The sequence below is a fragment of the Sphaerodactylus townsendi genome, linkage group LG12, assembly GCF_021028975.2.
Source record: "Sphaerodactylus townsendi isolate TG3544 linkage group LG12, MPM_Stown_v2.3, whole genome shotgun sequence".
In the NCBI taxonomy this organism is placed as follows: Eukaryota; Metazoa; Chordata; class Lepidosauria; order Squamata; family Sphaerodactylidae; genus Sphaerodactylus; species Sphaerodactylus townsendi.
Genome location: NC_059436.1, coordinates 55,280,037 through 55,296,369, shown reverse-complemented (window position 1 = coordinate 55,296,369; position 16,333 = coordinate 55,280,037). Strand labels below are relative to the sequence as shown.

Below are 16,333 nucleotides of genomic sequence, written 5' to 3'. Positions count from 1 at the left end.
TGACTTCAAGAAGTTTCATTCTGATTTCAGTACCTTGGTCTGGTTAACTAACGTTAACTATTTTCTTGAAAAACTCACTGTGCAGGTGGTCTACCTTCCAGGGGTGGCTTTTATTCCAGGAACACTTGCCGCTTGGCTTCTGGCTGTTTGGGCAGACAAAGGGACTGGTGGCAGCTACCCAGCCTGAGGTGCAGGGATTCACACCTCAGGGTTTTGTAGTTTGCCTGTGTTCACCCATCCCATGAACTCCCTGGGACTGCAGTTTCTGGGCAAATAGGACCCTGGCTGTACCAGTCAGACCATTAGCCCCATCTAGCCCCATGTTTCGTATTCTGGCAAGCAGCAGCCCTCTGGAGACACAAAAAGAAAAGCTGAGATCTTTTAACTCAGGGGCCCCAACACGGTGCCTGCGGGCACCACAACCCCCATCTTCACTTTTCCTTGCGTCCACCAAGAGTTTTTAGAAAATGGGGCGGGGGGGGGGGTGTTGTGTTGCCCAGCAAGGCTTCTGACGGACTACTGGAGATCTGATTGCCTGTGCAGATCTTTAACAAAGTAACTTTGGCAGTACCTGCCACCACAGCACAAGGGTTTTCGCTATGTGACTGGAGGTCAGCTGAAGAGTCCATTGCAGGAGGCCATTTTGTGGCAGCCATTTTGTGGCTGAGCCCACCATGCTGTGCCAGAATACCAAAGGTCCCTGCAGGCTGACATAGGCCAGGGAGCCCTGTTTTAACTGCAAATACTTGGGGATCGACCTGGGACGTCTTGCCTGCAAAGGAAACGCTCAGCCCCTGAAGGGACGGGTCTTCTCCAGAATGCCATATCTATGCACAGGCAGCCCCAGAGGTACACATCCTTCACCAACAGCTTCAAGGCAGACAGACTCTTACCCCAGACATCAGACTTAATGGAGAACTTGTTGTAGGCGAGGCTTTCCGGCGCGGTCCACTTGATAGGAAACTTGGCTCCAGCGTGGGCTGTGTACGTGTCTCCCGTCATCAGCCTGCTCAGCCCAAAGTCAGCCACCTTCACCAGATGGTTCTCGCCTACGAGACAGTTCCGGGCAGCAAGATCCCTAGAAGACCAGAGAAGGAATGCAGGCTCTGAAAGAACTGTCAGATATATTGTGGTTACTAAAAAAGAAAATGTTGCCTTGCTGAAGAAATCTCCTCTAGGACAGAACCACACACTACGGATTGCATGCCCTCATTTTGCTTGGGTGTCAGTGGAACAAAATGGTAGCAGCGTATTTTTGTGTTGCTTTGCTTGGGACTCAGCAGCCTAGCTCTCCACTCCCATTAAAGGAAAGGTAAAGTTTCCCCTTCAGTCGTGTTCGACCCTGGGGTACCACTGCAAGCAATGATTTCATATGCAAGCCGTTTTTGTGGGGTAGTTTGCCATTGCTTTCCCCGGCTATTCTTTACCCCCTAGCTATGTGCTAGGTACTCATTTACTGACCAAGGAATGGATGGATGGCTGAGTTGACCATGAGCTAGCTGCCAGGATATCTGACCCACAGGGGGCTCGAACTCCTGACTGTGTGAGTGGCAGTGCAAGCACTGAACCACTAAGCCACGCAGCTCCTCCACTCCCATTAAGAAGGTAACAACAGCCCTGCAGAGTCAGACCAAAGGTCTACTGGGTGCAGCATCCTGTTTCACACAGTGGCCTGCAAGTCACTCTGGAGGACCCAGGCCTTTCTCACTGGAGTCAAGGTGGGAACCAGATCAGCCGACCAGGTCTCCCTGAGGGTGATAAACAAACTGGAGCTGGGGAGGGGAGAAAGCAATGGAACCGGCAGAGGGCTTAGGATGCGAAACGTGCAAGAAACTGCTGAAAGAAATGTTTCCACACCATGTCACACTAAATTGGAAATTGATCCAACTGGAACTCTGTCCTCACATCTAAGTGAGAGACATGAATCTTTCTCTCTGTGACTCTTGATCTTTGAAAAGTCACTCGCAAAACTAGTAATGAACACCTTGCTCAATACGAGAGAACTGCAACGAAGGGCACATTAATTTGTCACCCGGTGTTCTGGCAAGTCCTGTCCTCGTCAGCAGCCACGGCTGCAACACGCACGGAAAGGAAACCACCTCGTCATTGGTGCCCCCGCCCCCTTCCCCCAATCCATTTGATGAGGTCACAACCCAGCACTTAAATCTCTTCAGGAGAATGGAAGCAGCAGCGTCCCCATGAAATCCCAGGCAGGAGGCTGCAGGGGTGGGGAGCTCATGGGGGATAAAAGCAGAAGGCGGGAAAAGGGCTCTTTGCTCTTGAGATCTCGGGGTCAGCAGCAGAACAAAAGAGAGAACGAAGAGCCAAGAGCGCAGAAGAGACCACCAATAGTGTGCCACTTCTAAACCAAAGTTCAAGTTGCTGCAAGGGTGAGGCAAGGAGCAAAACCCAACTGGGTGATGGTGGTGGGGAGATGGAAGCTAACTGAGCCGGAATGGCTGGAACAAGCCTGTGGAGGGGGCCTGGGCATTTCCTCCATGATCATTAGGCCTGTCGCAGCCAGGCTCTCTGGTCGGGCAGAAAAGGTCACTGCTGTGAAACTGTATACAGCATCCGCTTACACAGACGTTGACACCTATTCTCTCATGAACACACGCACCCTGCAGACAGCAAACTAGCATAGAGGCAGGCTGCTAGCTCCAATGTAATTGTCTCATCCAATTTCCAGACATGGTTAGCACTCAGACCCTCTTTTGACTGCACAAGCACTTGCAGGGTTGGATCCCATGAGGTGCACATGGAGGAACGGTGGATCTTCCCTGCGCTCCGCTCCCCGAGCAGTTATTTCTGACCCAAGGGTTGTGGGACCCAGACGCCAGCACCATGTGAGTTGGGAGGCTGCCCTGAGAAGGGCAGAACACTTTCATCCCCTTTCCTCCTCTTCACTGCAGTCGAAGAAGAAGAAGAAGAAGAAGAAGAAGAGGAGGAGGAGGAGGAGGAGGAGGAGGAGGAGGAGCACAAGGAGGAGCACGAGGAGGAGGAGGAGCACGAGGAGCACGAGGAGGAGGAGGAGCACGAGGAGGAGTTTGGATTTATATCCCCCCTTTCTCTCCTGCAGGAGACTCAAAGGGGCTTACAATCTCCTTGCCCTTCCCCCCTCACAACAAACACCCTGTGAGGTGGGTGGGGCTGAGAGAGCTCCGAAGAACTGTGACTAGCCCAAGGTCACCCAGCTGGCGTGTGTGGGAGTGTACAGGCTAATCTGAATTCCCCAGATAAGCCTCCACAGCTCAGGTGGCGGAGCTGGGAACCAAACCCGATTCCTCCAGATTAGATACATGAGCTCTTAACCTCCTACGCCACTGCTGCTATTAGTACCTGGGTCCCACAGTCCTGGGAGAAAAGGTTCCGGAGACTGGAAAGGACCATGAGAGGAAGGGGAATCTAAGAAAAATCCATGACCATCAGTGCCCTCCACTGGTGCATCAGGGGCTCCAACCCATCTGGCCATATGGGAGGTCCATGATCTTTCTGGAGTATAGTCAAGAGTCCCTTGTCGTGAGGGACAGACATACTAATATACCAAATTTCAGGTGTTCCTAAGCAACTTGGTTGTCTTGGACTACATGCACAGCAAATTCAAGTCCTCTTGGGGTTTGGGTAACCTCTGTGAATTGCCGAGTGAGGCTGAGCATCTTGCCATGTGTGTGAGACGCAGACAATGCTGCAAGGATGATCAAGTCTCCCGCCAAGAGCCGCTATTACATTGCTCAGAGGCCATTTCCCCAGACAAAGAATGCAAAGCGCTAACCATAATTGCAGCACACTTAAAGGTCAAAATCCTCCAGACAGCAAGACTTGCAAGAATGTTTAATAGAGAGTGGGAGAGGTACACAATTCAGATAATAGTGGGAAAAGAATCACTAAAGCGCAAGATGACAAGGGCAGAGAAGAAAAGTGCGCCGAAAAGGCTGCAGAGGGAAAAGAGGAGGAGGAGGAGGAAGAGGCTGATTTCCCAAGAACTCCTGTAAGTTTAAAGCAGCACTGAAGGTGCCATTATGGGCGATTTGTCAGCTTCCCAAGGGCTGGATGGGGTGGGTGTGTGTGTGCGCGCAAAATCTTTTTCACAAAGAGCACAATGATTAGGAAAGGAAGGCTTCCATCATGAGCCTTATTGTAAAATCACAGCCAAGTTAGAAATGTTGGCTCACCCCAGCCATGCAAAATGCAGGTGTGCACAAGAGGTGCAGAGAGAAATATGTGTGTAGGTACCTTCCCAGATTACTCCTGTGCAGCGGAAAGGAAAGCTCCTTCTCTTCCCCTCTCCCGAGTCCTTGGCGGAAAGCTCTGCTAACACGGCTGCAGTCATGTATATCTGCACACAGGCCAAGGCGACTTGGGGTCCAGAGGCAGGCAGAAGAGGACACTGGACTGGGGCTGGGACTGCCATGCTGGGTCCAGAACCCTCCTGAGCTTGGGAAGCTCAAGGCAAAAGAGTCCAGTCATTGAGCAGTGGAGGGAATCACCACCTCCTGCCCCTCTAAGGTGAAGAAGAAGAGTGGGCAGAAGATGCGATGCGATGGGAGTGAGAGCTCTCTGACTTCCCCAAAGACGAGGAACATTCCACAGCCTGCTTCCTCCTCTTATCCCTCAGGGTTGGGACAGAAAAAGTTCTATCCTGGGCTGAGGTAGTATGATGCCCGCCAATGTAGATGGAAGGGACCAAACCGATCAAAACTTGGTCCTTGAAACCTTCACCGAGGCATCAGAGGCCAGGGACTGCTCAAATAGGGCAGCCCTCAGCTTCGGCACACTCCTGGCCTCCAGAGTGAGCTTGGAGCAGACCCAACAAAAGGCCAGGGGACGTCGCCCCCCCCCCCCCCCGAGACACAGGAGGCAATAATTGTGCCCGTCATTTTTGGCCATTTTGGCCCCATATTTCTGACAATTTCTGAAGACTGAACTGCCGTGCTCCATGAAGAGACAATTCCTGTCAGGAACACAAAGGAAAAAAAAATACAACAAGCAAGTCCTCTTCACAGGGCAGTATAAAGAGAACTGAGGGCCGTCCGCCTCTTACATCACCTGACATTCGAACTGGAAAACTGTTCTCCTTTGACCCAAGGGAAGGGGGAGAGAATGCTCAGGAGAGTTCTAGATGCTTCTTCAGAGAAGCTAACTAGCCTTTTTTGTGACTGGCCTGTGCCTCCACAACCCCACGAGGGTGTGTACAGGAGGCCACGAATATGAACAGTACTAGTTTTCTGTCTAGGACCAATGGCATCCATTCTAAAAGTATCCTTGTTGAAACTTCCTTCTCACAATGGCCAGCCAATGCATCCTGAAGGCGGACAAGCAAATCAAGGAGGGGTGTGTGTGTGTGTGGAGCAGCTGTTGCCCCAAAAATCATCCCCCCCCCACCCCGGTATGCCTCTGCCTCCTGGGCAACTTGGATGCGAGGACTGGTTTTGCTATACGGCTCTGTTCAGTTTGTGGGTGAGTGAGGGGGTGGTTAAAGTTACAGAGAAGGTGAGAAACCGAAAGCAGAAGTGACCATGCTGCCATCCTGAGGAATGAGCAGAGCAGCAGTCTCCACCCTTCCTCTGATGCCAACACAGACACTTTGAAAACCGGCAAGGGCAGAGGACTGCTGGTTAGGCCGGGGCACGTTGGTTTCTCAGCCTCACAGAACTCACCACTGTGGATCTTAGGCAAAGGGTTCCCTCAAGGCACAAACAGAGCGCCCCTCCGCCCAGCCCAGATTGTGCTGAATCTGGCACGCTCCAAACTAGGAGAACTGCGGCCTGGACAGGTCTCAGGCATCTTCGGACCTGGGGTTGTTCTGAGCGGCTGACACAGGGCAACCGAAGAAATGTCACAGCTGCCAAAGTGAGTCGGGTTGGGGAGAGCAGTGTGGCCGCTGAGCTCGTAGCAGCAGGCCAGGGGGTGAGGCAGGCCACAAACCCGGGCTACAGTTACTTGATGACTTGGTGGAGAGAGAAAGATTTGACTCAAGATGTGCAGCTTGGTTTTGGAGGTTACGCTACACCAGGACAGTTAGATCGTGACCATCCAAGTAGTGCATCTGTGCTGCCGTGGCCACGAAAGCGCAAATGTTTCCAGGCACACCAATGTCACCCCACCGGCTTCAGTACGGCTGGGACAATTTTGAGCTCTTTAGGATACCATGTTGTAAATAATATCTGCCTCATACTATTATGATTTTCTGAACACCTTAACCACAACTCGGTAACTGCAATCATCCAGATGTAAGCAGAAAAATGACAGTGCCGGTGCAGAATTTAAAAACAGACTTCTAGCAACTTAGCAGAAGTAGATATCCTGCGCATTTCTGTATTTCTCAAAATAAATCAGATTTGAAGTAGGTTAAATACATAGTGCGACACAACCTCTGATTGCAATTACAAACATCAACAATTTATCTAGAATAGAGAGAATCTAGACTTTGATTTTAAAATTAGACTATTGAAACAAAACATGTTTGTGGGTATGTCTTTTTGTAATTGTGTGGAAACTGTCTCAATTCTGATGGCATTCATATATTGTTGTAACTCTAAAATTAAGGTCACTGGATTGCAACTATTGCTATAGATTTAATAGAAGAAGAAGAGTTGGATTTATATTCCCCCTTTCTCTTCTGTAGGAGACTCAAATGGGCTTACAAACTCCTTGCCCTTCCCCCCTCACAACAAACACCCTGTGAGGTGGGTGGGGCTGAGAGAGCTCCAAAAAGCTGTGACTTGCCCAAGGTCACCCAGCTGGCGTGTGTGGGAGTGCACAAGCTAATCTTAATTCCCCAGTCAAGCCTCCACAGCTCAAGCGGAAGAGCAGGGAATCAAATCCGGTTCTCCAGGTTAGAGTGCACCTGCTCTTCACCACCACACCACTGCTGCTCCTGACATTATCAAGATCAAGTGGTGTATAGACTGCCTACGGATCAAAGAACCAGAGTTTTTAAAAAAATATTTTAAAAACCAGAGTTTAATGACTATATTCATACACCTCCGTAGCCCCACGCTATCTTGCGAGTGCACTGTAAACAGGCTTCACTAAATATCCTCTGTGCCACCTTGATCTCACCACTCCCCTTACCTGGGAAATCTAACTAGGCAAGCTCTCATTATGGATGGCAAATGAATGTTTGGAAATGAGATGAAAAGTTGGAGTATGACGTGCTCTTAAGCATTATGCTGAAGGGCCAAATGATGTGTCACGTTGCAATGTGAGCCCAACAGTTCTTTCTCTTTTGTAAAGCCTCAGAAGAGGGGAGCACTGTAGCTGGGGTGGGGGGAAGAAATGCCGATTCTCTCTCCCCTGCCAGTCACTTCCCCCAGAAACATCCAATTTTCCACCTGTTGTTTTCTTCCTTGGTTCTAAGCCTGTGCCTGTGACATACATATCGGCCCTTAGTAGCAGTGTGTGTGTGTGTGAACTGGAGAGCAACTGACAGCAGAACTTCACACGTCATACATCTGGCAAGGAAAGGATTTCAGAACTTCCTGCACATAGTGTGGGGGGAAACAATACACACAGGTGCAGCACAACCTCTAGTCTGGCCCAGAAGGGCGACTGAGAAGTGAGAACTTGCCAAACGTCAGCTTCACCTGTGAGCAAACTGGCCTTGCCAGGGAAAAAGCCATCTTCCAAGCAAGAACTACCCTAAACATTCTTTGATGCAGCAGATGCTCATGTAAAACTGCAGTGCTCTGCCAGCTGAAATGTTCCTAAGAGGCCTCTGAGCATTGGGGGGAGGGGGGCGGCGGCACAGGTGCTCCATTGCCTCCCCCTTACCTGTGGATGAAATTCTTCTTCTCCAGGTACTCCATGGCAGAGGAGATCTGGGTTGCCATGTACAGGAGCACCACAGCGTTGACTTCCTGCCTGTTGCAGTCACGCAGGTAATCCAGCAGGTTCCCGTAGGTCATGAACTCGGTAATGATGTAAAAGGGCGGCTCCCGGGTGCAGACCCCTGGGGGCAACAGGAAAAGAAGCAAAGAAACCTCTCACTCGGATGTGCCTTTTGGCCTTTAGTTTCCACCTGTAACGGAAAGCATTTACATCTGCGTTGCAAAGATCTGGCTGAGGGATGGGGAAGAAAGTAGTGAAAGATGGCTAAGCTCTGACATATTGAACACAAGTTTAAAGGGGGTTCATTAAAACCGTTGCTCTACTTTCTGTAAATTGCCAGCCCCTGACAGAGGACTGGAGCCTCGGTATGGTAAGCAGCTTATCTGCTTCTTAGAATCCCTATCGAAGTGCCGGGCTTCAGTTCACGTTGTCCTGCTTGGTATTTCTGTCACTTACCTAGTAATTGCACCAAGTTCGGATGCTTGATCTCTTTCATTACGGCTGCCTCTTTCAAGAATTCTTCCACCTCCATGGTGTCCTCCTGCAAGCCGGGAAGCAGGAGAAAGGGAAGAGAGTTAGCAAGGACAAAGGCTGGAGCGGGAGAAGGAAAAGCCTTCGCCACCCAGATGAGAAAAAGGAATCACTGGAAATCAAAACTGGCCAATGCTGGTAGCCTCCGAAGGTCGTCCCCCCCACCCCACCCCAAAGCCACCAGGAGGTGCAGTCAACAAAACAGCAGCTTTAAAAAGAGAGTCAGTACAGTGTGGCAGTCAAAGTGTCAGACTAGGACAGTGGTGGCAAACCTTTGGCACTCCAGATATTATTGACTACAATTCCCATCAGCTCCTGCCAGCATGGCCAATTGGCCATGCTGGCAGGGGCTGTTGGGAATTGTAGTCCATAACATCTGGAGTGCCAAAGGTTTGCCACCACAGGACTAAGATCTGGGAGACCAGGATTCTGAATCTCCACTCTGACATGGATGGTTGCTGGCCAGGTGACCCTGCGTCAGCCACACAACCAGAGAGAGGAGGAAGACACTTTTGGTCCCCCGTTGGAGGGAAAATGGGGCAAAATTAAGCAAACTAATTAATTTTACAACAATTCTCCAGGTCAAGTAATTATGCTTCAGCCTAAAAATTAAACACAGACAGGGTCTGCTGAATCTCTGTAGAGAGAGCGTTCCACAGAACAGTCACCACTGAAACTAACAGTCTTTATGTCCACCAGCCTAGCTTTTAATGCCATTCATCACTTGGAGCAGGGTCTTAATGAGCATATGACACGTTTTCATATGGATGAAGGTGCCCCCTAAGCGATCCTGCTCTAATTACACCTGGAGAACAAGACATCTCCTACACTAATTCAGCTGGCCAGAACTGCCAGGCTTCTCTGCAACCATGATCCTCTCTGATTATGAGTCACTGGGCAAAAACTAGAGAAAGGGGGCACCTCAGAGACATGCTTGTGAGTTTCTCCAGAGGCATCTGGGGAGCTGCTGTTGGAAACAAGCTGCTGAACGGGATGGACTTTTACTTGTCCTTCCCATGGTTCATAGGTGGTTCATATTCTGAAACAGTCGCTGCTGTTGCATTCCACCAAGGAACACATGATATGCTGAGTCAGATTCTTGACCTAACCAGGTCAGTATTCTGACCGTCAGTGATTCTCCCTGGTCTCAACTGGAGATCTCTGATCTCTCTCCCTGGTCCTTTTTTACATTAGAACTGCTGGGAACTGAACCCAGAACATCCTACAACACAAAGCAGCTGCTCCACCACGGAGCCAAGGAATCCCAGGGTGTTTACTTTAAGCTCGCTCATTGACTCCGAGGTTGTTTATAAGGCCGCTGGTCCAAGGAACTGAAAAGGTTGTCTCTAGCAGAGGATGAATTTGAGGCTGAACTCCAGATCTTGCCAGGAGTTGTCTCTCTCTTTGACCTCTTTCAGCTCCATTTTGTCTTTGAAGGTTCAACCATGGGGATAATTAGGAAAGGAGTTGATAATAAAACTGCAAGGATTGTCATGCACTTGGAGTACTGTGTTCAGCTCTGGTCGCCACATCTCAAAAAGGATATCGAAGAGATAGAAAAAGTGCATAGAAGGGCAATGAGGATGATTGAAGGATTGGAGCACCTTCCTTATGAGGAGAGGCTGCTGCGTTTGGGACTCTTTAGTTTGGAGAGGAGACGGCTGAGGGGGGATATGATTGAAGTCTATAAAATTATGCATGGGGTAGAAAATGTTGACAGAGAGTCATTTTTCTCTCTTTCTCACAATACTAGAACCAGGGGGCATCCATTGAAAATGCTGGGGGGGAAGAATTAGGACTAATAAAAGGAAACACTTCTTCACACAACGTGTGATTGGTGTTTGGAATATGCTGCCACAGGAGGTGGTGATGGCCACTAACCTGGATGGCTTTAAAAAGGGCTTGGATAGATTTATGGAGAAGTCGATTTATGGCTACCGCTCTTGATCTGCCTTGATCTCAGATTGCAAATGCCTTAGCAGACCAGGTGCTCAAGAGCAGTAGCAGCAGAAGGCCATTGCTTTCACCTCCGGCATGTGAGCTCCCAAAGGCACCTGGTGGGCCACTGTGAGTAGCAGAGTGCTGGACTAGATGGACTCCGGTCTGATCCAGCAGGCCAGTTCTTATGTTCTTATGTTTGTATATGGTTTTATTGTTTATTGTATATTGTATATTGTTTATAATTTGTATATGGTTTTAACTGGGATTGGGGGTGAATTGGATTTTAATTGTTTATATGAATGATGGACACCGCCCTGAGCCCTGCGGGGAAGAAATTTAATAAAATAAATAAATTTAATAAAATAAATAAAATAAAAATAAATAAAATGGAAGATCGTCTACTAGTAACAGAATCTAGAATTAAATTACATAGTTGATTAATCAAATTGACGACTAAGCCCCCCTTTCTTCAGTTAAAAAAAAGTGAACCCCCCCCCCCCAATTAGGCAGCACACTTTTGAAAACTGAAAAGTAGCAGGAGCCATCTTAGAAGAGGCATTCCTCATCTCTCTCAGAAGAGGTATCCCTGCAATTCAGCACGTCTTTCTCTTCTACTTGAGGCTGGAGGGTTCATCTCAGAAGCCTCCGTGCAAGTTTTGTCTTTCAAAAAAGTTCTTTTCCAGGACTATTTCATAAATGTGAAAACTTATGCAGGAGCCAGCGTGGGGTAGTGGTTAAGAGAAGGATTCTAATCTGGAGAACTGGGTTTGATTCCCCACTTCTCCACCTGAGTGGCAGAGGCTTATCTGGTGACCCAGATATGTTTCTGCACTCCTACATTCCTGCTGGGGGGCCTTGGGCTAGTCACAGTTCTCTCAGGACTCTCTCAGCCCCACCTACCTCACATGGTATTTGTTGTGGGGAGAGAAAGGGAAAGGAGTCTCCCTACAGGAGAGAAAGGTGGGGTATAAATCCAAACTACGCTTCCCCCTTTCCCTCCCCTCCTCCACTCTTAAACCAATTAAAACTCATACAGTTAACTAGCTGCAGTTTCTTTACAGGAGTGACAGCACTGTGAGAAACAGAGGACATGCCAAGGCGCCCAAGATGAGGTGAAGCGAAGCATGTTTCAGATGCCGCTGAAGGTGGCCAAACGGAAGAAAGAAGAAAATGGCATGAGGGGAAGGGCACGATCCACCAGGCAGATCACGTGCAAAGCTGGCATTTGGCAAGTCTTTGCTTCACAGTCACTGCTCTGGGCCAGACAGACGAGAGGTTGCTCTACAGTTGCGTGTACTGTTCTACCCCCCCCCCCCCAATACTGCGCATGGGGCAGAGAAAAGGAGGAAGTGCTGAAATCCTGTTGGCAACAGAAGATAAGACTCACAACAGTGAGTTTAAATTATGGGCAGAAAGTTCTGACTGGATATTAGGAAAAAATTTTTTACAATAAGCAGTGGAATCAGCTGTCCAGGGAGGTGCTGAGCTCCCCTCGCTGGAAATCTTTAAGCGGTGGCTGGACAAACACCTGCCTGGGACAGCAGTGTACCGCCCACGGGGACAGGTGCGGTCAAATGACCCCACGCGCAACAGCACACCCCCACCCCACTCCTCCCTTGCGCTGACCTGGCTTGGAAGAGCTGGGTGTAAGGAATTCCATAGACGCAGAAATAAAAGGCTTTGGTAGTAAAAGTCCATTTATTAAGACATCTTAGAAAGCTCAAGTACACGCAGTGGCAGGAATGACACTTCCCGCCAGAAGCACAGGTTATAATGCCATTCACCCCATCCCCCCTTCCTGCTTCCCATGGGAACGGAGACTTCATCTCCCGCGCAAAGATAAAGTCTCCGCCGATGCATCTGGCCCATCGCCCGGGCTGTGGAATGCACTCAAGGTTACTTCACCATCAACACCATTGAATCCTTTACACTCTGCCTCCCCTAAAGAAGACCCCTTCCCCCCAGGTTTATGCGGAAAGGCGCGGTGGAAAGCAGAAATAAGGGTGGGGGCTTCAATGTTTTCGGAATAAACCCATTGATTATACCCAGAGGAATCTCCCACCCAAGAGACTAAATATGGCAAGCGTTTGCGATTAAAGCGAAAGAGTCCAGGATAGCGTCAATTTCGTAGTGCTTGTGGCCATCAATAATAGTCGGAGGGGGCCTCTCCGGTGAACGGGTCGTACCAGGCATCGGAAGCGGGAGCCTCCTTGAGCAAGCTGGAATGGAAGACAGGATGGATGTTACTAAGAGAGTTAGGCAAATCTAAGCGGGCAGTGACATCATTAATCACTTTAGTAATCTGAAAAGGTCCTACAAATCTCTTGCCAAGTTTGGAAAATTTATGCACGTCTCTGAGATTTTTTGTAGATAAATACACCCAGGAGCCCACATGAGGAAATCTGAGCGGTGTTTATCCGCTTGCAGTTTTTGGGAGTCTTTTGCTTGCTGTAAAGGCGGTCTGGACCGACTTCCATCCCTCGGCTAGGGATGAAATCCATTGTTGAAATTCTGGGGGGTCCAAAGCTGCTGCGGGTAGTTGTGGCAACGGCGGGAAGGAGCGACCAGACACAATTTCAAAGGGGGTTTTCTTTGTGCTACTATGAACTGCATTGTTGTAGGCGTATTCCGCAAACGGAATAAGCTCGCCAGAAGTGTCTTGGTGGTAGTTGGTGTAACTACGTAAATGCTGCTCTAGGGTTCTGTTACGTTCTCTCCGTCTCGCCGTCACTTTGAACGTGGTAGGGGGCGGCGACGGCGGACCCCAACAACCCAAAAGCGCTTTCCAGAACTTTGAAGGATGAATTGGGGGCAGCGGTCGGAGACCTACCTTATGGGCGGAATGGAGGCGGTAAACATGTTGAATAAACAGCCGTGCCAACTTAGGAGCGGAGGGGATGGAAGCACATGGAATAAAATGGGCTTGCTTAGAGAATAAGTCTACCACCACCCATAAAACCGTGTTGCCATGACTTTCGGGCAAATATGTAATGAACTCCCTCGAGATGACTTCCCAAGGGCGGGCGCTACCGGGAGAGGTTTCAACAGTCCATGGGGCTTTCCCGGGATGGTTTTGGCTTCTGCACAAACCGAGCAGCCTTTAATGTAAGCCTCAATGTCTTTGCGCATTGCGCGCCACCAGAACTGCCGGCGGGCTAAGTGCAGAGTTTTCAAAAAGCCAAAATGTCCAGCCTACGGGCATCGTGGCAAGCTTCAAGAACTTGCTTGCGGAGGCCACGTACCAACATTCCCCCCTCCGCCAAACTCCATTCTCCAAAGCGCGGTGGGAGTCCCCTTCAGTGGCTGGAGGCTCATGCAGCCCGCCTCCTCCAATTCCCGCAGGAAAGGAGAGGCAGAGACTGGGAAGCGGGGTGGAGGGGAGGCGGACGTTTGAGATCGGGTGACAGCCAATGCCAACTGGGAGGTGGGAAGGACAGTGCGTGGTATGTCACCATAAGGCAGCTCCACCTCCCCGGGTAGGCGCAGCGCGTCAGCCAGTTTGTTGGTTTTCCCAGGGAAAAAATGGACTGTAAAGAGAAGCGAGAAAAGAAATCATTACTTGAAGTTGTTTTACTTGGACATCTTGAGGGGGGTGGAAAGAGCTGCCAGGTTTTATGATCCGACCAAACTTGAAAAGGGTGCTTAGCCCCCTCCAGCCAGTGGCGCCAAGTGGAGAGTGCTGCTTTGATGGCCGCAGTCTCCTTGTCTCCCACAGTCCAGTTGAGTTCGGCACCAGAGAATTTTTTAGACAAATAAGCACACGGAACCAGTCTACCATCTTTATTTTTCTGCAACAGGGCTGCAGATGCTTTGTCAGTCGTGAACCACAAGCGGGGAGATCTGGGTTGGGGTGCTTTAGGATAGGTTGATTAGTAGCGCGCAGATTTTAACAGTTGAAAGGCTGTTTGACATTCCTCAGACCAGGCGAGGGGGCGGGCTTGGCCGGACAGTGGATCTTTACCCTTAGTGCGTGAGAGGTCTGTGAGAGGGAGAGTCAGTTCAGCAAATTGGGGTATAAAATCACGATAGAAAGGAGCAACACACAGAAGCGACTGGAGCTCTTTGCGGGTGGTGGGGGCAGGCCATTGGAGGACTGCGTCAATTTTAGCAGGATCCATTTTTAAGCCCTCGGGCGAGATCCGGTAACCCAAATAGTCAATGGAGGTCTGATGAAAACAGCATTTGGAGAGTTTGGCAAAGAGAGAGTTGTCAAGCAAGCGTTTCAATACCTCTCGGACCAATATTTCATGCTCTTCTATAGTTTGCGGAAGTAAATCAAAGCGTCATCTAAATATACAACAACTCCCTTGTACAGTAAATCATGGAGAACCGTTGATAAAGGGCCATGAAGCTCCGGGGGCCCCACTTAACCCGAATCGCATTATTTGATATTCCAGCTGTCCAGTCTTGGTATTAAGCGCAGTCAGGTATTCATATCCTTTAGCAATTCTGACTCTGTAGTAAGCTTCTCTCAAGTCTAATTTAGTAAAAATGCGTCCTTTGCCGAGTGCATCTAAAAGGTCCTTGATCAAAGGCAAAGGATATTTATTGGACAGGAGACGCATTGAGACCTCGATAATCTGTGCAAAGCCGTAAAGACCCATCTTTCTTTTTGACAAACAAAACGGGAGCAGCGTGTGTGTGTTTGGTAGCCCGCCGTATGAAACTGCGAGCAAAGGTTCTTGTCTAAGAAAGCACGAAGTTCCTTCTCCTCATTGGGACTCATGCGGTAGATTCTACCCTGGTTGTATGACAATTTTACAGTCAGTGTCTCTGTGGGGTGGCAATTGATCGCATTCCTGCTCCTGAAAAACTCTGGCTAGATCCTGATATGCAGGTGGGATGTCAATAGAATCGGGAGCAATCACTGAGGAAGCCAGAGAGAGTGTCAGGAGGCGTTGGGTTTTCTTCCCAATTCATGTGTTCACCGCAGGGAGGGTCAGTGAATTCTAGGATCCTTTCTTTCCAAATGAATTTTGGTTCATGTAACAATAACCAAGGCATGCCCAAAACTATGGAGTGTTTGGCCACTGGCGCCAAAATGAAACTAATTTTCTCCCAATGGTCGGTAGCGGAGGAGAACCGGCTGTGTTTTGTATTGGGCGGTCCTTCGTTTCGAGGGGCTGCCGTCCATTTGGGTGAATGGTATGGGCTTAGCCAGGGGATTCGGTCCAGACCTAGCTCCTCTGCCACCTGGGGCGCATTAAGCAGTGGGAGCAGCGGAATCCACAAAGGGCGAGGCTATAATGCGGAGATGAATTTAGCGGGGTTGGTAAATGCTTGAACAGTAATGGGGCGCTGCCTTCACTCACGGCGTCAGGAGTCGGGCCCATGTCCATGAGGCTGAAGAAAGACGAACCAGCTGCTTCCCCTCCTCTGGAGTGTAACCGGTCCGCTTTAAGATGAAACCAGTGGGGGCCGGCCCCTGACCTGCGTGGTGGTTTGGCAGGCAGTGCAGCGGAACTGGAAGCCCGGTTAGTTTTGCTTCTTGGGACAGTTGGCGGCTAGATGGCCTGGCCCTCCGCAGTAAAGACACAACAAATTCGTGACAGTTCAGAAATTAGTTTTCGGTAAGGCGGCTGGAAGCTTGACTTGGTGGACACAGTAGTGGTTTTGGTGAAGGCCTCCTTGTGGCGTATTCAAAGCGAGGCGCCGCCAGGGCTAACTGGATCAATCTGCAATGAGTACGAGGAACCCGAATTAAAACACCGTTTCCGTAACTTGCTATCCACAGCATCGAGAAGTATTAGCGATTTCATGCGTTCAGGCCCTCAGGAGGAAATTGACAGCAGCCATGCGAAAATTCCTCGGACAAATTCTGCAAGCGAGCGGTTGCCTTGCTGGATGGTTTGATGGTCGCGGATAGCTTCATTCACCGGCATACCTGGATCTTGGCGGCTCTCAAAGCTTTGGAGGAATCACCGGGCGCACTGTGCGAGAAGTCCTCATCCTGCAAATCCAAAACGATCCGCGAACCAGTCAGCTGCCATGCATCTAGGACTGAGCCGATGTCCGTATTTTTCAGCGTTCA

At 49.7% G+C, this 16,333-nt stretch overlaps 1 protein-coding gene across 2 annotated transcripts in view; it reads right to left on the bottom strand.

The window, feature by feature from the left end:
* Positions 1–16,333, bottom strand: part of ABL1 (ABL proto-oncogene 1, non-receptor tyrosine kinase) — a 219,724-nt gene that overhangs the window by 14,821 nt on the left and 188,570 nt on the right. For both annotated transcript variants that reach the window (XM_048512403.1, XM_048512404.1), the window contains exons 5-7: positions 8,287–8,371; positions 7,774–7,951; positions 894–1,078 (exon numbers count right to left, since the gene is read on the bottom strand). In XM_048512403.1, the coding sequence (XP_048368360.1) occupies positions 894–1,078; positions 7,774–7,951; positions 8,287–8,371 (448 nt within the window). The remainder of the gene's footprint in view (positions 1–893; positions 1,079–7,773; positions 7,952–8,286; positions 8,372–16,333) is intronic.